The sequence below is a fragment of the Oryx dammah genome, unplaced genomic scaffold (assembly GCF_014754425.2).
Source record: "Oryx dammah isolate SB20612 unplaced genomic scaffold, SCBI_Odam_1.1 HiC_scaffold_19, whole genome shotgun sequence".
Lineage (NCBI taxonomy): Eukaryota > Metazoa > Chordata > Mammalia > Artiodactyla > Bovidae > Oryx > Oryx dammah.
This window is the reverse complement of record NW_024070203.1, coordinates 81736934-81758706: the sequence shown is the minus strand read 5'-3', so window position 1 is coordinate 81758706 and position 21773 is coordinate 81736934. Positions and strand designations below refer to the sequence as shown.

General features: G+C 43.5%; 1 protein-coding gene across 1 annotated transcript in view; it reads right to left on the bottom strand.

The window, feature by feature from the left end:
• CDH17 (cadherin 17) overlaps positions 1-16261 on the bottom strand; it is a 68714-nt gene extending 52453 nt beyond the window's left edge. The window contains exons 1-2 of the mRNA XM_040261070.1: positions 16193-16261; positions 10786-10884 (exon numbers count right to left, since the gene is read on the bottom strand). Coding sequence (XP_040117004.1) covers positions 10786-10884; positions 16193-16243 — 150 coding nt within the window. The 5' untranslated portion in view covers positions 16244-16261. The remainder of the gene's footprint in view (positions 1-10785; positions 10885-16192) is intronic.
• Positions 16262-21773: the final 5512 nt, after the last annotated feature.

The window sequence follows — 21773 nt, the reverse complement described above, 5'->3', positions numbered from 1 at the left end:
ACCTTGATGCTGGGAAACATTGAAGGCGGGAGGAGAAGCGGGTGACAGAGGATAAGATGGTTGGATGGCATCATAGACTCAATCGACATGAGTTTGAGTAAATTCCGGGAGTTGGTGATGGACAGGGAGGCCTGGCGTGATGCAGTCCATGGGGTCACAAGAGTCGGACACTACTGAGCAACTGAACTGAACTGAACTGAACCAAAATTGACAAAAGAATAAAAGAACTATAGCAAGTGAAGAGATTGAGCTAATAATTTTAAAAATTCCCACAAAGGAAAGTCCAGGTCTAGATAACTTCACTGGTGAATTCTGCCTAACAATGAGAGAATTAACACCAAAGTTTCACAAATACTTCCCCCAAAAAAGAGAGTATGGAACACTTCCTAACTTATTCTATGAAGCCAATATCATCCTTATATGTAAATCAGAAAAAAAATACAATAAAACTGCAGAACAATATCTCTTATAAATACAGATGCAAAAATTTTCAACAAAATACTAGCAAACTGAATCTAGCAAATATAAAAAATTATATATCATGACCAAGTGGCATTTATCCCAGAATACAAGGCTGGTTCAATATACAAAAATCAATTAATTTAATACTCCATATTAATAGAATTAAGGACAAAACCAGACGAGGCTGAAAGGCAGAAAATCATTCCACAAAATCCAATATCCTTTCATGATGAAAAATATGCAACAATTCAGGAATAGAAGGTAAATTCCTCAACCTGATAAAGGATATATAAGAAAAACCCACAGTTAATATTAATATTATACTTAGTGGTGAAAGACTGAAAGCTTTCCCCATATGATCAGGAACAAGAAAATGGAGCCCAGTCTTGTCACTTCTATATAGTAAGTCCCCTTCAAGTTGTGAGCTCTCAAAGCTTCGAATCTGCATCCCCATGTTCACTTATCTGGCGCATGCTGTCACGGGTGTACATCCTCTACAAGTGGTTGTGCTTTTGTGGACTTTACAGTTCTGTAGAGAGTGGGCTTCTCAGGCGGCTCGGTGGTGAAAAGAATCTGCCTTCCAATGTAGGAGACATAGGAGATGCTAGTTCAAGCCCTGGGCTGGGAAGATCTCCTGGAGGGGGAAATAGCAACCCACTGGCTTCCCTGGTGGCTCAGAGGTTAAAGCGTCTGCCTCCGATGAGGGAGACCTGGGTTCGATCCGTGGGTCGGGAAGATCCCCTGGAGAAGGAAATGGCAATCCACTCCAGTGTTCTTGCCTGGAGAATCCCATGGACAGAGAAGCCTAGTAGGTTACAGTCCACGGGGTTGCAAAGAGTCGGACACGACTGAGCGACTTCACCTTCACCAGTACTCTTGCCTGGAGAATCCCATGGACAGAAGAGCCTGGTGGGCTACAGTCCATGTGGTTGCAAAGAGTCAGATATGACTGAGCACGCACACACTGTATAGAGTGTAGTAGTATAATGTCTTAATTTCAAGCCCAAGATATCATCTACAATGAGAAAAAAAGAGGTCTTACCCAGACATCACTGGATCATTTTATCAAAAGAGTAGAGTTGAATCCAGCCAGGAGCCAGAACCTGTGCTATCAGCATCAGGCGGCAGTGAAATTGCAGCTCGCCCTCTGTCTCCTATTGCTGACACTCCAGCTCTGTCATCTGCCACCTCCTCTCCCTCTTCAGGTCAGTAACTCTTCTTGCCTATTCACTCTGTACCAGCCCCTGTATGCCAGGTGCTGTCCTGTACTTTTCTGGTACTATTCTGTAAGGTTAAAAATGTTTTCATTTTTTATTTTTGTTTTTTGCATATTATTTGTGTGAAAAGTATTATAAACCAATTATAATATGGTACTCTATAGCCAATTGTTGGGTAACTAGTCTAACTCTGTTGGACTTAGGAACAAATTGGACTTTAAGAACGCACTCTCGGAACAGAACTCATTCACATGTAGGGCACTTCCTGTCTAATATTGTACTTGAGATCTTAGGCAAGAAAAGAAACAAAAGTCATCCAGATTGGAAAATAAAAGTACCTCTATTCACAGAAGACATGATCTTTTATATGGAAAATCTTAAGGAATCTACAAAGAATTTTACAGCAAATAAACAAGTACAATGAGGCTGCAGGACAAAAGATCAATATACAAAAATCAATACTATTTCTATACACTAGCAAAAATAAATCTGAAAGTGATGTTATGAAAACAACTCCATACACAATAAGATTAAAAGGAATAACATACTTCAAAATAAATTTAACCTGAGAAATACAAGAAAATCTGAATTTGTAATCTGAAAACTATAAAACATTATTGAAAGAAATTAAAGATCTAAATAAATGGAAAACATTGCATCCTTAAATTTGAAAAACAAGATTTTTAAGATAGTAATATTCCCCACGTTGAGATACTGATTCAACACAATCCCTATCAAAATTACCTTTGTCTTGTTTGTAGAATTAACAGGATGATCCTAAAATTTAGGTTTACATGTAAAAGACCCAAAATAACCAAAACAATCTTGAAAAAGAAGAACCAAGTTGGGGGACCTAACACTGCCTAATTTCAAACTTTACTACAAAGCTACAATATGATAGAACTGTATAAGATTTGCTTTTTTTCTTTTTTGGAGGATATGTTAATAACCTAAGGACCAACCTCATGGGCCAATAAGCTTATGGTACTGGCATAGGGATAGACATACAGATCAGTGGACTCAGAATCAGGAGTACAGAAGCAAACTTCTGTATTTATTGTCAAATTAATTTCCAACAAAGGTGTTGGGAAAATAGTGTTTTCAGCAAATGATGCTTGAACAACTGGATACTCACATACAGAAGAAAATGAAGTTAGATCCCTACCTTGTACCATGCACAGAACAACTAAAACTAGATCAAAGGCCTAAATGTTAGAGTTAAAACTAAAACTTTAGGAAGAAAACACAGGCATAAAACCTATGACTCTTGATGAGGCAATAGTTTTTTCGATATCGAAAATAAAATAAATAAATTGAACTTCAAAATTAAAAGCTTTTGTGCTTCAAATGACATTACCAAGAAACTAAAAAGATGATCTACAGAATGTGAGAAAGTATTTGGAAATTATGTATATGATAAGGAACTTTATGCAGAATATATAAACAGCTCTTACAATAAAAAGACATAATCCAATTTAAACATAGGCAAAGTATTTGAAGAGACATTTCTCCACAGAACAGGTACAAATAGTACATAAGTACATTAAAAGATATTTTTTTTTAAAGATATTAACATTAATCATTAGGGAAACCCAAACCACAAAGAAACCACTCTACTCCACTAGGATAGCTTTAATTTAAAATTTTTTTTAAAATGTTAACAAGCGTTGCCAAGGATGTGGAGATATCAGAACAATTATACAATGCTGGTGGGAATGTAACATAGTTCAGTTGTTTTGCAGACCAATTTTACAGTTATTCAAAAGGCTAAATATTAAATTCATCATGACTCAAATTTTACTGTTAGGTATATATCCAAGAGAATGGAAAACATATATCCTCACAAAAAATTGTGCATGAATGTCCATAATACCATTACTTTGTAATAGCCATAATGTCCATCAAATGATAAATGAATATTCAAAAGGTAGCATATTCACACAATGGAATATTATTCGGCTATGAAAAAGAGTGGAGTACTAATAGCTGCTACAATATGGATGAACCTTGAAAATATTCTGCTAAGTAAAAGAAACTATACACAAAAGGCCACATGTTATATGACTTCATTTTTATGAGGTGTCTGTAAAGGCAAATCTATAGAGACTGAAAATAAATCAGTGTTTGCCAGGGGTTGGGAGGAGAGGAAAGAGTGACTGCCAGTGGGTACAGGGTTTCTTTGAGGCTGGTGATAGTGTTCTGGGATCAGACAGTGGTGATGGTTGCATATTTTTATGATATATTAAAGACCAAAGAATTGGCCATTTTAAAAGGGCAAATCTTAAGATATGTGAGTTACATCTCATATATTACAAAGAGAAAAGGCAAAAAATGACCTATCTCAGAAATGTATCATACAATTCTTTCATCTGGAAGCCCCTGAGAGAACAGAGGTGGGGATGGTTGCAAATCTTCAGTGAAAGAAAATCTGTAGATGTGTAGTTCCTTCCTTCCTTCCTTTTGTTTCTTTCTTTCTTTTTTGGAGGATATGTTAATAATGCAAGGGTCAACCTCATGGGGCAATAAGCCTGTTTTGTGCCTCCCTGACTTCAGGTAAGAAGTTCTTCGAGTGGTACAGATGAGAGGCTGGGACAACTCCATGCTACCCCTGGAATAAAGAGCTCAGAGAACATCTTACCAGAGCTGAGTTTCCCACATCATCTCCACATCCAAAGATGGAGAGAGAATGAAATGCTTTTTTTTTTTTTTCTGAGATGTCAGATTTTATTTTTTGCCTTGTAACCTACTTTTTAATTTAAATTGAAGCACAATATTGCATGGGCTTCCCTGGTGGCTCAGATGGTAAAGAATTTGCCTGCAATGCGGGAGACCTGGGTTCGATCCCCAGGTTAGGGAGATCCTCTGGAGGAGGGTATGGCAACCCACTCCAGTATTCTTGCCTGGAGAATCCCCATGGACAGAGAAGCTGGGAGGACTAGTCCAGGGGGTCACAGAGAGCTGGACAAGACTGAGCAACTAAGCACAGCAGAGCACAGCACACAATATTATACAAATTATAGGGGTGCAGCAAAGTGATTCACAAGGTCTAAATTATATTCCACTAATAGTTACTACAAAATACTGGTCATATTCCTTGTGTTGTACAGTACATCCTTGTAGATTATTTGCTGTTGTTCAGTTGCTAAGTCATGTCCAACTCTTTGCGATTCCATGAACTGCAGCACACCAGGCTTTCCTGTCCTTCACTATCTCCTGGAGTTTGCTCAAATTCATCTCCATTGAGTCAATGGTGCCATCCAACCATCTCATCCTCTGTCGTCCCCTTCTCCTCCCGCCTTCAATCTTTCCCAGCATCAGGGTCTTTTCCAATAAGTCAGGTCTTGGCATCAGGTGGCCAAAGTATTGGAGTGTCAGCTTCAACATCAGTCCTTCTAAGGAATATTCAGGGTTGATTTCCTTTAGGATTGATTGGTTTGACCCACTTGCTGTTCAAGGGAGTTTTATACATAATAGTTTGTACCTCTTAATCCCCTACCTCTATCTTGGCCCCTCCTCTTCCCCCAACCTGTCACTGATAACCACTAGCTTGTTCTCTGTGAGAACTTTTTGTTCTCTGAGTCTTTTATGTTGTAGTCACTAGTTGGTTTTGTTTTTCAGATTCCACATATAAACGCTTTCATGGAATATTTCTCTTTCTCTGTCTGATTTATTTCACTTAGAGTAATACCCTCGAAGTCCATCCATATTGCTGCAAATGGCAAATTTACATTCTTCTTATCAAAGTGAAAGTGTTAGTCGCTCAGTCGTATCTGACTGTTTGCAACCCCATGGTCTGTAGCCCATCAGGCTTCTCTGTCCATGGGATTTTCCAGGCAAGAATACAGGAGTAGGTTTCCATTCCCTTTCCAGGGGATCTTCCCAACTCAGGGATTGAACCCAGCTCTCTTGCACTGCAGGCAAATTCTTTACGGTCTGAGCCACCAGGGAAGTTCTTTTTATGGCTGAGTAGTAGAGAAAGCAATGGCAAGCCACTCCAGTCCTCTTGCCTGGAAAATCCCATGGACAGAGGAGCCTGGTAGGCTATAGTCCATGGGGTCGCTAAGAGTCGGACAAGGCTGAGTGACTTCACTTTCACTCTTTACTTTCATGCATTAGAGAAGGAAATGGCAACCCACTCCAGTGTTCTTGCTTGGAGAATCCCAGGGATGGGGGAGCCTGGTGGGCTGCCGTCTCTGGGGTTGCACAGAGTCGGAGACGACTGAAGCGACTTAGCAGCAGCAGCAGCAGCAGTGTTCCATTATACATGTGTGTGTCATGCATTTTGTATCCACTCATCCACTGATGGACACTTAGCTTGCTTCCATATCTTGGTGACTGTAAATACTATTACTATGAATATTGGGGTGCATGTATCTTTCTGAATCAGTGTTTTCATTTTTTCACATATACCCAGGAGTGGAATCACTGGGTCATATGGTAGTTCTATTTTTCGAGAAACCTTCGTACAATTTTCCACAGTGGCTGCACCAGTTTATATTCCCCCAAAAAAGTGCACGAGCAATTCCTTGTTCTCTACATCCTCACCAACCTTTGTTATTTGTGCTCTTTCTGAGGATAGCCATTCTGACAGCTGGAGGTGATATCTCTTTGTGGTTTAAATTTGCATTTCTCAAGACTATACTTTCAGGGATCATTTCTAGAGTTTATTAATTTACATTTCTCTGATGATTAACAATGTTGAACATCTTTTCATGTGCCTGTTGGCCTTCTGCATGTTCTCTTTGGAAACATGTCTATTTCAGTATTCTACCCATTTTTAAATTAGGTTGTTTTCTGACACTGAGTTCTATGAGCTCTTTGTATGTTTTGGATATTAACCCCTTATCAGTTATATCGTTTGCAAACATTTTCTCCCATCCTGTAGGTTGTCTTTTCATTTTAACAATCATTTCTTTTGTTGTGCAAAAGCTTTGGAGTTTAATTAGGTTTAACTTGCTTATTTTTGCTTTCATTTCCTTTGCGTTAGGAGACAGATATGATTTATATCAAAGTTTCTGCTTATGTTTTCTTCTAGGAGTTTTATGGTTTTGGTCTTACATCTAGGTTTTTAATCCATTTTGAGTTAATTTTTGCATATGGGGTTGCACACATGCTCAGTCACTTCAGTGGTGCCTGACTCTGTGTGACCCCAGGGACTATAGCCCGCCAGGCTCCTCTGTCTATGGGATTCTCCAGGCAAGAATACTGGAGTGGGTTGCCATGCCCTTCTCCAGGGGATCTTCTCAACCCCAGGGACTGAACCCACGTCCCTTATTTCTACCTGCACTGACAGGTGGGTTCTTTACCACTAGCGTCACCTGGGAAGCCATATATGGTGTTAGGTAGCATGATATACTCGACTAGAACGTGAGAACACCTGTGTTATAATATCAGTTATGCCATTAACTTATTTAAGCCTCAGTTTCCCTATCTTTAAAACAAGCAATTGGTACAAAAAGTCTCTAAGGTGTTTTCTAGCACAAAGACTCTGAGATTCTAGAAGGAAATCCCCTTCATCTCCTACTTCTCCTCTGTAATACACACACCCATACACAAGAACTTTCAACCATGACAACGGGACTCTCATTTCCTGCCTAGAAGAGATAAGCTTTCTAGCATGACTGATGGAAAAAGAACAGAAAACGACGTGGAGCCACCCAAGGAATGATTTTACTGGCTGGGATCCTCAGAGACAGTGAAAGAATCCTAAGACGCAATTTCTAGGTCTGCGATATTTGTAAGTTGGAGATTGTGCAGTTCAGTACATCAGAACTATGTACAGTTCTGATTCTGTTAAACGAGACGTGGACCTGTACTCACAGAACATCCATTCCTTTCTGTCTGAGGAAGTGACGGCAGACTCTCTGGCCCACAGATACCTTTTGCTTTGATTATAGGATGATTTTATTTAAACTGTGCCAATATTCTTAGATTTTGATTCTTAGGAAATATTTCGATTCTTAGGAAATTCTACCAGGCCTGGTGTGCTGTGATTCATGGGGTCGCAAAGAGTCGGACACAACTGAGCGACTGAACTGAACTGAACGGAACTAGGAAATTCTACACAAATATAAAAATGCCTGACTTCTGTGGAAAAAAATCATGAAACCCTGTAATACACAAATTCTGATTTGAGAAATTACCTGGAATTGCACTGAGCCTTTGCCCTGTGAGGCACCCTCAGTCCCGCTCCCCACTGCTCCCGGTGTCCCACAGGCTGAAAGCAAGTGTCAGAAGACTTTTGATTTCACATTCGCACAGTTGGGGGCTTTTCTACATCTGTTTTTTTTTGCTATTGCCTTTCTGATCCCAAAATAGTACCGTTCATCATCTACCTGGCCCCTGTGGGTAGTTGAGGTACTCACTACAGACGGGCTTTCAAACCCAAGCCCTGGATTAGCAACCGTGAGAGGAAGACTCCCCAGTCTACAGCTCCAGACTCATGTGGCCACTGTCTCTTCAACATCTCCACCTCACTAACCCCACAGATTAAATTCAATAAGCTTAAAACTTATTTTCCCATAAACTTTCCCTCCCTTCCTTCTCTCGTTCTATCTTTGAATGACACCACGAACCAGCCAGTCAAGCAATCCAGAGACCCCAGAGTTACCCTCAACACCTTCTCTCACGGCCTGCACTCACTCAGTAACCAATTCCAGCACATGGGACCCCCTGGCATTGCTCCGACCCCTCCCCTCCACTCCTGTTTATACTTGTTTAAACCAGGCCTCTGTCCCACTGGTTCTATGGCCAACAATGTCCCAAGACCCTTCCCACCTCCAGGCTCATCCCCTCATCATACACTCAAAGTGATCACAGAGCAAGTCTGGCCAAACACAGCCTAACTCCTTCACCCCTTCCTTAATGTCCCAGTGGGCCCTGCCGCCTAGCACAGGTTAAACAGCCAGTCTGGACCCCCACGCCGACCCCCGCCCTCAGCACCCCCTCCTCACACCCTCTCCCACCCTAAACCACCTGCCATCTTTCATTTTCTTGCTAAATGCCTGCCCCCATTTTTTTTTTTTCATCTATTCCTCAGGGCCTGCTTTCTGTTTGGGAGTGCCTGGTCAACTTTAAATACCCAGTTCAGGGGTCCAGTGAAACTTTTTCTTTTCAACGACTACCCTCCACTCTTAAAATCGACCACTCTTTCTCTGCCTGCACTTGGCCCCCTCTGCAGCCCACCAGGCTCCAATCAGAACCCTCACTGCATTGTTTGCTTTCTTGTTAGTCTCCTTCTGCTACCCAAGAGCTCTCCAGGGGCAGAATTGCTGTTGGTCTCATCCCGCACCCCCAGGACCCAGCAGAGCATCTAGTAACAGTGGGCACTTTCTGCACAGTTCATACAAGGAGATGAATGTGTGCCCAGCCCGCAGCATTCTTACCAACTTATGAAGCATAAAACACACAAATGAAAAGGACTTTCCAAATGTAAATGAGAAATCTCTAACTAAATGCTCCCTGGCGAGGGAGACAGTTAGTTAACGAGATCTTCCCCTAAGTGAGCCCTCGCCAGAGACTCCCAATCAGTTTCCTGGCATCCTTTCCCGTTTTCCAGCCCCCTCCACTTTGCAGCCCTGAATGGAAACATGATTCAGGCCCGCTCCTCTGGGGCAGCGAGGGGAATCTAAGAACCTTAGAAGTCAGGATCCTTCCTGTCTCTGCAGCCTTCGCTCCTACCTCCTTCTCCAGGCTCGCAGCTTCCCAGTCTCACTGGCCTTCTGCCAGAAGCCCAGGCAGGCCCTGCCCTCTTCCAGCACAGGGTAGGTGTCCCAGCTGTGCCTTTGCTAGAATGCTCTTCTGTCTAAGCTCTCAAAGCATTTGTTCCTCCCTCAGGGCCTGATTCCCCCGACTGGAGAGGTCAAAGCCTCTGTAACACCCCACGGCGGGGGCCCAGAGATACCTGTGCACCCCCACCAACTCATATCATAGGGCCACTTCGCACCGATCTGGTACCAAATGAGAGAAGCTGGGATGAGGCAGTTTTCGGTCCCTCCTCTGTGGATGGGAACTGTCCAACAAAAGAGACGTCTGGCATTTAAGAGAAGGCATACCCACCTCAGACAGTAGCTTGGCAACCCCTGTTGCTCTCCCAGTGCATGGGGCAGGAGATCACGGTCACCCTCTAAGGCCCATCAAAGCCTCTTCAGCCACTCCAGGGCCAAGCAGGCTTCCCCAGGGGTTTCTGACCAATGCAGTAGGATGTTTTTCTCCCTCTTTCCATTATGTTCCCAGGATTATCTCAGTGCCCCTAAAGCTGAAGTCTCTTGCCCCTCAAGCCCCTGCCGTGCACCCTCAACCTGAGGCTTCTCTCAGTGAACTAAGTGAACAAGATGACTGCCTCCCAGTGTGTCTCGGTGAACATCGGCCTAGAGACGGCTCAGAGGAGGCAATGGGGAAGGCAGGCTCTGTGTGTGTGTGTGTGTGTGTGTGTGTGTGTCTGTGTCTGTGTGTCTGTGTGTGTCTGTGTGTGTGTCTGTGTGTGTGTGTCTGTGTGTGTGTCTGTGTGTGTGTCTGTGTGTGTGTGTGTGTGTCTGTGTGTGTGTGTCTGTGTGTGTGTGTGTGTGTGTCTGTGTGTGTGTGTCTGTGTCTGTGTGTGTGTCTGTGTGTGTGTGTCTGTGTGTGTGTGTGTGTGTGTGTGTGTGTGTTAGCTGCTTAGTCGTGTCCGACCCTTTGCAACCCCATAGACTGTAATACTGGAGTGGGTTGCCATTTCCTTCTCCAGGAAGGCAGGCTATTCCAGCGCTAAACCAGAGAATCAGCATCTTCAAACGCTGCAATCAGCCAGCTCACGGAAGAGACCAAGACTCAGGTAACCACCCGCTTCCGAGACTGGTTCTCCGCCCACCCTCGGGGAGGGGTGGAGCCTACAGGCTCTAAGGTCCCCGCCTCAGGGACGGAAGATACCCCAGATACCACTGAGGAAGTCTGAATGAGGACGCCTGGTATTACTGAGGCTGCTCATCTCTTGGCTCCTGAAATCATTCTCCATAATGAGATCTCCTAGGCCTCTATTTTATTTCTGGGTGTCCAGTAGATAAAGGAGTAAAAGTCTATGGAGAGAGCCTGCAAAATCAAGATGACAGGGACTAAGAGTAGCCCTTACCTGGAATATGAGTTGACTCGGTTCTTGGCCTTCAAAAATGGAAAATTCCATGGGTTTTAAGGGTCCACTAAACTTTCCCTCTTGGCCATATCCAGTTGTCTGTTAAAAGATGAAAGAAAAATAGAAAATTAGCAACACCATGTGCTATGAATGTATATGGGCCACTTGATGATTTTCTTATGGTTCCGGGAGTGATATATGAAATCTAAGATTCTAACATGGCCCCCAAAAAAGTGAAATCAAATCAAAAGAGGCAGGAAGGGTTCTACTATTTGTTGACGCGCTGCTACATCAAGATGGTTTGTCAGCAGCCTAGCATTGCTTTTCTCACTCAAGGTGATTCAAGCAATCACCCTGGGTGGGGGGGAATTAACACTGCCATGTTTTCAATCAGGCTCACAGAGGGTTAGTCACTTGACCGGAGTAGAACCCATGAGCGGCTGACATGGCACACACACTAGGTTCTAGCTGAAGGAAAACTGGTGATCGTCGTCCCACAGTGCCACTACGCCATTCAATTCTACCTGGTTGACACCAGTTTCTTAAAACCCCTCCATTCCACTCTTGTTAGTTTATAAGGAAATCCATGGCAGTTTCCCCAGCATGCTAGAGTTCAGGCACCTCAAAGACAATTGAATCCATAAGGGGAAAAAAATACATGGACCTGTTTAGTACAATGATTGCCTGGCACACAGCAAAAAGAGCTCACATTCGCTATGCTAACATATGCTGAGCTTTGTCCTAAGCACATTTAACCACGTTAATAATCCTACATTTATCATCACCAGCTCTGTTTCACCGGCGATGAGACTGAGATGCAGAAAGGTTAAGTCATTTGCTCACAGTACAGGAAGCAGGATTCTAACCTACAATTCCAGACCAGTTTTAGCCACTCTAAGCCACGGCCCCACTACTCACAAGTGGCTGAGACAGCCTGGCAGGAAATCTGGAGCAGGGTGGGGTGTACAAGAGGGCACATTCACCAGCAGTTCCTGCCATCCCTTTGTCTCTCACCAGCGAGGATCACTGAGGGAAATCTCGAGGCAGAGCAGCACGCAGGAAGGGACCACCAGCTATAAACCCACCACAGTGGGCACCCCGGAACGACGTATCTAGCACGACACCCAATGCCAGTGCCCCTCCTGAGTGGTCCTTCCTCTCCCCTCCTGTGGTGGCAGTCAGGGGTGGGATAGATTAGTGTGATATGGGAAATTAATGGTTTGGAGAACTGGACAGGTAAAACCAAAAAAATAAAGAAAAACTGGGGAGAAGAGATTCATTTTCCATTTCTTTATATGGAGCAAGTATACTCTTACCGCAGAAACACTGGAGATAAATAACCCAAAAACAATTAGGATGAAATGATGGGGAAAAAAGATCTTGTACTATGGCTCATTAAACCTTGACTGAGTTGATCTCGGTGTCCAACAAAAAAGCGGTAATAAGAACACAGAGGTTTTGGAATTCGGAACTTCCCTCCCCTTCAGAGTTGCAGTGGACTCGGGTTAGCTGCCCCCGCAGCCATCATCAACCTCTGTCCCTTGGAAAAACAAATGATCTCTTTTCCAAACTCCTTTGCAGGAAAGATCATGGCCAAGTGACTCAATTCTGGTTATTGAAACAAAAGGTGGAGTCTGCTGGGTCGGGGTGTGGCTAGGGGGATGTTTCTAGTCAAGCTTTTGTTTTCCTGATGAGAAGGGGACAACAGAGGATGAGATGGTTGAATGGCATCACCGACTCAATGGACATGGGTTTGGGTAAACTCCGGGAGCTGGTGATGGACAGGGAGGCCTGGCATGCTGCAGTCCAAGGGGTTGCAAAGGGTCAGACACGACTGAGTGATTGAACTGAGCTGATGAAAAAGGACAGATGTGGGTGGCATGGCCCTTCCTCTTTCCTTGTTCTTGTTCAGGCAGTGGTCCCCTGTCTGTAGCTGTGGCAGCTGTCATGAAACCATGGGGGATAAACCAGCTCAAATAATGGTGGAGCAAAGATAAAGAAGCCCAGGTCTCTGATAACATCACAAAACTGCTAAACCTGCCCAGGACTGCCCACTATAGGATCCTTATTGTCTAACAAAAAAATAAATCCCTGTTGACTGGAGAAACTCTAAATTTGCTCATAGCTAAAGGACTTCTATGGAGAAGGCAATGGCACCCCGCTCCACTGTTCTTGCCTGGAGAATCCCAGGGACGAGGGAGCCTGGTGGGCTGCTGTCTATAGGGTCGCACAGAGTCAGACACGACTGAAGCGACTTAGCAGCAGCAGCAGCAAAGGACTTCTTGACTGACACAATAACTATACAGACTCCTAGCTCATCAGTTCCTTTCAAGGTGTGTCTTCCTCTGAGGGCTCATCTTCCCTCCCACTTCTTTCCACATCTTCTCCAGCTCCAGCTCCAGCTTCTCCTCCCTCTGGAAGGCAGGGCACAAGAAGTGGGCGCCGTGGTGGATACAAGATGCTGCCGCTGCTAGGGCAGTGCTTTTTGAGGGGCTACTGCTTAATAGCACACTGCTTTCATCAGCTTTCTGCTCACATCAGTAAAGAGTCTGTCTTGTGGCTCAGCTGGTAAAGAATCTACCTGCAATGCGGGAGACCTGGGTTCGATCCCTGGGTTGGGAAGATCCCCTGGAGAAGGGAAAGGCTACCCACTCCAGTATTCTGGCCTGGAGAATTCCATGGGGAATGGAATTGAAATGGAGAATTCCATGGACTGTATAGTCCTTGGGGTCGCAAAGGGTCGGACACAACTGAGTGACTTTCATTTCATTTCATCAGCTTTCTGCTCACATCAGTAAGCAGTCTGTGTTTCAGCTGATCACACCGGTGATGGCCCCTATAGGAAAACTACGTTAGTCAGGCACACCTCACCCATAAGCCTGCATTTTTCCTCGGTGGACAAGCTGGCTCACCTATCAGGAAACAAGGAGATGTCTCAGTGGCAAGGTTCAAAGTAGGGTTGGGTTCTCATATCAGGGCTATTTGAGCTATAAAGATTTCAAAATGCATGAGTCAACAGGCCATACTGCCAGAAGTGGGAAGAATGTTACAGTGAAAACTTGTGAAAGAGTTGGAGGAACAAAACCCACCATCTTGCATAAAGAGGTGAAAGGTAGGAAGCGGATGGAACTGATATTTTTGTGTCTCCTGCTATGGACTGTGACCCTCCACACATGTCATTTCTTAAGATCCTCATCAATATCAAGGAAGTCTCTCAAGAGAATCCCCCTAGCAGAGGCACAGATGGTGTTACAGTGAAATAGTGCCAATGGGGCTGGACTACCAAGCCCCAGCTCTCCGCCAAGTTGCCCCACTGCCTTCCAGGCCAGCAAGGGGCACTTGCAATTGTCAGACCTGCCTGCCTACTAGCCGCCTTCATTGCATTTTACAGCAAGAGTTCTCTGTGTTGGTTATACAGTAAGTATTTCAAGCTCTTCTTCCTTCTGGAGGAAGCAGAGTCCCAGGCACAATTCTGAAACAGTTGGCTTCTCCCTGATTTCCTTGCATCCCTACTCAGCTCTTTCCCAAATCCTCTCTTCAGTGCCCTTCCAGTGTGTTCACACAGTGTTTCTAATCCCCTGAGAGAACCAGTTCTCAGAAGAGAACGGGAGAGCCACTATCGTATGGAATAAATGGTAAATAACCTCTACGAAATAGAAGCCTGATGCTGAAAGAAAGAAGCGCCAAGTGAACTTGCAGTCTTCACAGCAGAGGGTCTGGGCACAGGAGTGAGGGGGCGGGCAGAAGAGACCTGGCTCCTCCCAACGCCCCTGAGACCCCAGCCACAGGTCGCAGCCTCCCTCCTTCACCCAGAGACAGCTGTGCACATGGCTGTCTCCCGGGCAACGCTCTAGCTGCTAGCAGTGGTTTGGGCCGTATTTCTTACTCCAGGTGGAAACTACACTATGGTGAGAGGAAGGAAAAGGAAAACTGCTTTTCACCCTCTCTCTAGGAAGAAAACTACATATCCCCATCTCAGATCAGAAGCTATTGAGCCTGCTAATGTTTAATTATCGTGGTAGAATCTTGTCTCTCTTTCTTAGAGCTCACTGTTGTTTCTTAATATAAATCCATAGTTATGTATTTAATTTCTACCTTGTTCCTGGCACTGTGCTATGTGCTGAGGCTGCAAAGATGACTAAAACACAGACTTCCTCATGGAGGTCAGGGTCCATATGAGTGTAATCACTGAATATTTAAAATGTGGTAGTAATAATTATAGCTAATATTTATCAGGTCCTTAGACTATGCCAATCACTGATCCAAGGGCTTTGTATGATCTCATTTAGTTGCCACATAAGGCAAGTCCTCTTATTAGACCCATTTCACAGGGCAGAAAACTGAGGTTCAGAGCATAGTAACTCACCCAAGTTCCTATCACCAGTCAACAGCAGTGCCAAGTTTGAACCAGGCACTGATTTCACCATTCTGCCATAATATAGATACCAAAACACATAAGAGAAGGTAGCAACAGGAGCAAAGCCAAGTGGTGCTTCTGGGCTGTCCTGGGGACAAGCTTTGAGCCCCAGGCTGTGAGAATGCCCAGTGCTCATAAGGTTCAGACTGCAGCTTTTCCCCTCAAGAGGAACGCTCTGGTAAGTTTACAAGTACAGCTGTATGTCACTCTAAATATTTTGAACTGTGTAGACTCTCAGGGGCTCTCTGGAACTTGAAATTCGATGTTATATTTGGGTTTTCAAAGAAAGGAACCAAGATTAAAGGTAAGAGGATCTAGTGGCTTCCTTCTAAGGAGAAAGCAAATGCTTCCCCATAATTTTGCTTCATAACAGCAAATCTGGCACGTGTATGACCCTTATGAACCTCACGACAAAAGGCAAGACAGCATCCCTCTATCTACCTGAGGTCTGGGTTGGTCTCCCCACGTTCCATTCAGCTCCAACTTCTAGAAGCCTGAGTCGATAGGGTTAGCTCAACAAGTGACTAAGGGCAAATTTGGCCAAAAAAAGTCCAAGCCATATATGGGAACAAAAGTACAGAGCAGAGCAGAGTCAAAAATGGAGAAAATGCTTTTCTTAATTTTGGTGGTAATTTAACCATGGTTAAAGAAAAAATAAATAAAGTCAAGACTAAGGGACAGAGACTAACACATGTATCAGTATACTTTTCTTTCCAGATTCCCTGAGCTGGATGTAAATGAATTGTTTAAAACTTGCCCATGAAGGGGCATTGGCTTATAAGAGCTGAGGAGAAAGCATCTCCCTGGTTGAAAGTTAGACTTATAACTTACAGCCATTTCGTCAAAAATGGCCCATTAGGGTAAGCTGTGTGCTTTGTTCACAATAAGTTAATTTGATAGACTCTTTTTTAAGTGATGATAGCTGTTGCTTCCCCGGTATGAGCTAGAAATATTCCACTAAATAAAGACAGAATATTTCTCTTCTCTTACCAAGTAGAGTGTAAGGAGACACAAGCAGTGTAGCTGGGCTTGCGTTGTCATAATTTTCCTTATTCAAACTCCTGTGAATAAACCGGAGATAAGTTGATTAGTCCCCCTCCTGTTAAAACCATGTTTATCCAAGCACAAAGGATCACTGGACGATATTCAGTTATAAACCTCGTAGGATGGCATCCTTGAAGGCCAGCCTCTCCTCTGTGGAACAGCCTGGACTTCCCCAAGCCCCCTGATACCTCATCCACAGCAACCACAAGTCAATATCCCTAAATAAGCTTGTGCTCACTCCATTTTTGCCGCTTCACTTTATCACTCTTCTTCACTTAAAAGAGTCATAAGTGGGGACTTCGCTGGTGGTCCAGTGGTTAAGAATCCGCCTTCCAATGCAGGGGACGAGGGTTCAATCCCTAGACGGGGAACTAAGAGCCCACATGCCCAGGGGCAAACAGAGAAGCCGCAACTAGTGAGCCTCTGCTCTACAACTAGAGAAGCCCCCATGTGCCGCAATGAAGACCCTCATTATATGGATGGAGGAGATGCGCAAATGCCAAAATAATGAGACGCTAAAATTTTAGTGGTTCTGATTCACAGCTGCAAATGTATGAGAGTCTTCAAGGAAGAAGAATCCAAGCATGTTCCCAATCCTTCATTCAACGACCTCACCAGCCGCCTCTTTGTTCTTCTAAACCTTGCTGTTAACTGTACAATACACCAAAGGAAAAAATGTATTTATAACTCCCAAAGCAACCCAATGAGAATCCACACTCTGCCCCTCTTCACTCCTACTCAGTATTATTTTTCCTCTTTCCCTGTGCCTTCACATTTCACAAAAAGTATACCTTTCACCCTAAGATACATCATGACTGATTTTTTTTCCTATTCTTACTTTTTCATGACTAACTGATTTTAAGATCTGAGACAAATTTTCCACATGGTCTGTGAAGCAGGACTGTTGCCTATCATAATAGTGGACTGCTAAAACAAAACAAAAAAACAAGGAAATGAAGAATGCATTCACTTCACTAAAATTCCAATTATTTTATTGCCTCAAGGAATTGTAGATGGTCTTGTTTTGCTTCTTTTTTTTAAATTTTTTAAAGTTTTCTACATTGAACTTACATCACTGATATAATCGGCATGGGAAAATGATTATAAAATTCAAACTATCTAAAAATTTAAACCCTGAAAATGTTTAATTCCTTACCTTGGGACACGTTCTATTTGAACTTTAAGAATAATCAAAGTACTACAACAATTTAGCTTCACAAATGTCCTGGGAAATAAAGATAGAAATTAGTGTTTATTAAGGATCATCCCTGGTGGCTCAGATGCTAAAAAGAGAATCTGCCTGCCGCGTGGGAGGCTTGGGTTCGATCCCTGAGTTGGCAAGATCCCCTGGAGAAGGGCATGGCTACCCACCCCAGTACTCTTGCCTGGAGAATCCCATGGACAGATGACCCTGGCGGGCTACAGTGCATGGGGTCGCAAAGAGTTGGACACGACTGAGCGACTAAGCACAGCACAGCACATAGGGAAGATCAGTGGAGGGACCTTTACAGACAGAATGGCAGAGGCCCAGAAGGTGTACTCTGAGTCAGCGAGTCTGGACCGGAAACCCAGCACAGCCTCTTCTTAGCTGTGTGGTCATGTGGGTACTACTTAATCTCTCTCTGTGCCTCAGTTTACTCGAATGGAAAATACATAGCAATTCCTCAATAGTGAGCAAACACTCTTATGAGTTTCTCACAGCCATAACGAATTAGGAAATGTTACTCTTATTTTATACGTGAGGAAACTGAAGTTCAAAGTTAAGCCATTCACCTAAAGACACAGCTAGGAAGTGATACTGCCCTGTTGCCAACCAGATCTGTCAGAGGCCAAAGTTCAAAGAACTTTTCCTCTCTCTGCTCTACCCTGTACTGTGTGATAGCCGAAGAGAGGCAGATGTAAGTATAGAGATGTGCCTATTGGTTGTGCATGCTGTGTAAACGAGGCCAATTGTCCCAAAGCTACAGCTATTTTAAGAAAGAGCTAGGACGAAAACCCTTCAGGACAGTTAGATCTGTAAATTCTGTGAATGTTTAGAAATGAGCTTTTTCAACAGAATTAGTCTGGTCTATGTGTCCAAACATCATTTTAGAATTGGCTCCTTGTCAAACACAAACAAGACATTTTTTCTACTGCTTTAGACTGCTTATGTGGTTTGGAAACATACAGAAACAAATAACAAGCCCAGGTTCTAGCATACTACAATATGTCTAAAATGAATAAATTGGTATTGGTAAATCTAACTAGTCATTTTTTTTAAGTTAGTAAAATGAACACGATCAGCTATCAACCAATATTTGCTTAAGAGAAGTAAAAATATAGACAACATAATATAGACTTTTGGGGATCTTCCTCCTCAAAACCCTCAGCATCAAGATCTTTTAAATGTTGGTCCCCAGTTGCTCTTCTGGCCTTATCTTCCACACCCACCGCACCCAGGAATGCTTCGGAGCACTCCGTGGACTTTGAACCCAGCTTCCCTGTCTCCAGGCTTTGGCACTGGCTGTTCTTCCCACCCAGCAAAGGGCCCCACCCAGAGTAAACGACAATTGATATTTGCTGAATCAAGCTGGATTGACATTATGCGTTCTCATTTTTCCTTGCATACCTGACCATCTAGGGCCAATTTATTTATTTTAAAATCACTGAATTTAACAATTCTATTATGTGCCAGATACTTGGCTAAAATCTGGGAAAACAAAATAAGGGGTGTAGCATCTGCTTCATGGAGCTAGAAATTACATCCTTCATGCAATCTCTCTGATTTCCAGACAGAAGCTCTCTCAAAGCCCCTCCTACCTGCATTTTATTTTTTATCACTTATTTACATGTCTGTGTTGCTGCCTCTACTAGAAAACAAAATCCTTCAAAGCAGAGGCCTTATTTTAAAATTATATATTTTTAACCTCTCCCAGCTCTTCATACTATGGCTTGCGTATATTACACTCGCAACAGATGTTTATTAAATTCTGAAACATTTGTGATTGTCTAACATTGGTATTCTATGAATTTCTCCAATTAGTAAGAGCTTTCAGGATAAACAGAAAACATTTAAGGAAACTAACGAGATCTAAAGATTTATTTTAATGCACAGTAATACAGTTTTATTGTTGATGAAAAGGATTATTTCTCTTTTAAATACACAAACAAATTTCTTCTCAGTAAATAGGTTAAGAACTGATTGATATATACCATCTCCACTTGAAATGATTTTTTTAGCACTTCCAGTCTTCCAAAGATGTGTAAGTTGAATGGCAGAAAAGCAAATCAAAATAAATACCTTATTTTAGCTAGATGCTCAAACAGGCCACCGTTTGAGGTGCTTAATGAAACCTAAAAAGTAAACAAAGCATTAAACTCATCCTTTATTTTGTCATTTACATTTGGTTTCACCCCTCCCAGAAAGGTTTCCAGTGGGAAACAGAAGTAATTGCTTTCCGTTCCCATGCCTAGGGTCTCGTGATTTCTTTATGGATGAATCAGTCACACAGTGCAATTGTTAGATTGGCTGGTTTGGATCCTGGCTCCTCCACTGACTCTCATCTGTAAAGCGAGGATAATAGTACTTACTTTGGGGACCTCAATAAGTGAATATTTTGAACGGTTAATATTTTTTGTCAAATAAAATTTTCTTCTGCCACCCAAGTTTATTAGTCAGAACTTTAAATGTTGTCCTACAAGACAGCTCCTGTCACAATTCCCAGCTTTTGATGGCCCTGGTCACAAGGACGCAGTCTTCACAGCAACACCGTCAGGCCAGATGAAGCGGCCAAGCAAAGCCTTTGTCTGAATGATCCAAGGCAAACTACCCCACTGCTAGGATTATGCCAGAGGAGGACTCCGTCCTCACAAACAAGTCTCGCCTATCTTTCCTCTTTACACAGACGTAATTTCACTAATGGATATTACATCCTGGCTGGAGGGAAGCCATGGTTTGTAACTGAAATTGCCTAAAACCACCAAGCCATATGCACTTGATACACTACTTCACCAACCCTACTTGGCAAACGATTGGAGTAGATTTCCAGATAATTCAGTGACATTTCATCCGAACTATCTGAAACAGTCGATCCCACCATCTGCTAGGGATTTTTGTTATCTGTCAGAGTTTCCCTCAGGCACAAAGACTAAATTCACACAGTTTCTATGCAACTATCTGAGAGGCCAAGTACATCCTTAGCAACAGAGGTCAGAGGTCTGGGAGAGTTTTGAAAAGCCACCACCAGTTGCTTTAACCGTGGACCATTTACAAATGCAGAATCAGGGCTGCTGGCCTTGACGATTAGGGCTGACGGCTTCGTTTAATTCACCACAGCCCAGAAAACACTGAAACCCCTCCATGTCCTGAATCTGTGCGCAGCCAGGATAACGACACAAAGGCAGCTAATATTTACTGGAAGCCCTTTGTCTCAGCACATGCTGAAACTTTTATATAATTATTGATTTTTGTAAGAACCCTATGAAGCAGGCAGTGTTAAAATTGATCTCTTAAAGGGAGCTTCCCTGGTCGATCAGCGGTAAAGAACCCACCTGCCAATGCAGGAGACGTGGGTTTGATCCCTGATCCAGGAACATCCCACCTGCCTGTCTTGGAGCAACTAAGCCCACGTGTCGCAACCACTGGGTCTGTGCTCTGGACCCGGGAGCCACAGCTACAGAGTCCAGGCCCTAGAGCCTGTGCTCCACAAGGGAAGCCCATGCACCACAACTAGAGAAGAGCCCGCACGGCAACAAGACCCAGCACAGCCGAAAATAAGCATAAAATCATTTTAAAGATCAAAAATCAAAGAAGTTACAAGACATTGTCCAAGATCACACTGTCTGGCTAACTTCACACCTATGCTCTCATTCATATCTTAGTCTCTCTGAAAGCACGAACATCCTTACGAATAAGACGCCTAGTGTCACTGAGTCGGTTATGTATCTTGCTAAAATTTCAAAAAGTTTTGCTTTTCACTCCATGGCGGCGCTTCCTTTTCAGACACTAACACGCATCCGCCTTCTCAGAGGACCATCAGCCTCGAAGATCTGGCTCCTACCACACAACTATTTCTCTATCATACCCTCTCCTCGTTCACTCTCTGACCTTCATCCCCCTAGTTTCTTAGTTTTTAATCGAGCTAAGTGTGATGGGTTGAAGAGTGCCCCTTGCCTCAAAATTCATGTTGGAGTCCTGACTCCCAAGTACCTCAGAATGTGATCTGACTCGGAGACTCAAGTCTTCACAGAGGTAATGCGGTTAGAATGAAGTTGTCAGGGTGGGCCTGCTCCAATATGACTGGTGTCCTCATCAAAAGAGGGAACTTGGCCACAGAGACACACATAGAGGAAAGACGATATGAAGGGCCACAGGGAAGGACAAGCCAAGGGGAGAGGCCGCAGACCTGTTACAGTCAGCCCCACAGATGCCTTGATTTTGGACTTCAAGCCTCTAGAGCTGTGAGACAATAGATTTCTGTTGCTTGATCCACTGTATCTGTGGTACTTTGTTATAGCATCCCTGCCAAACTAATACCTCAAGGGGCCC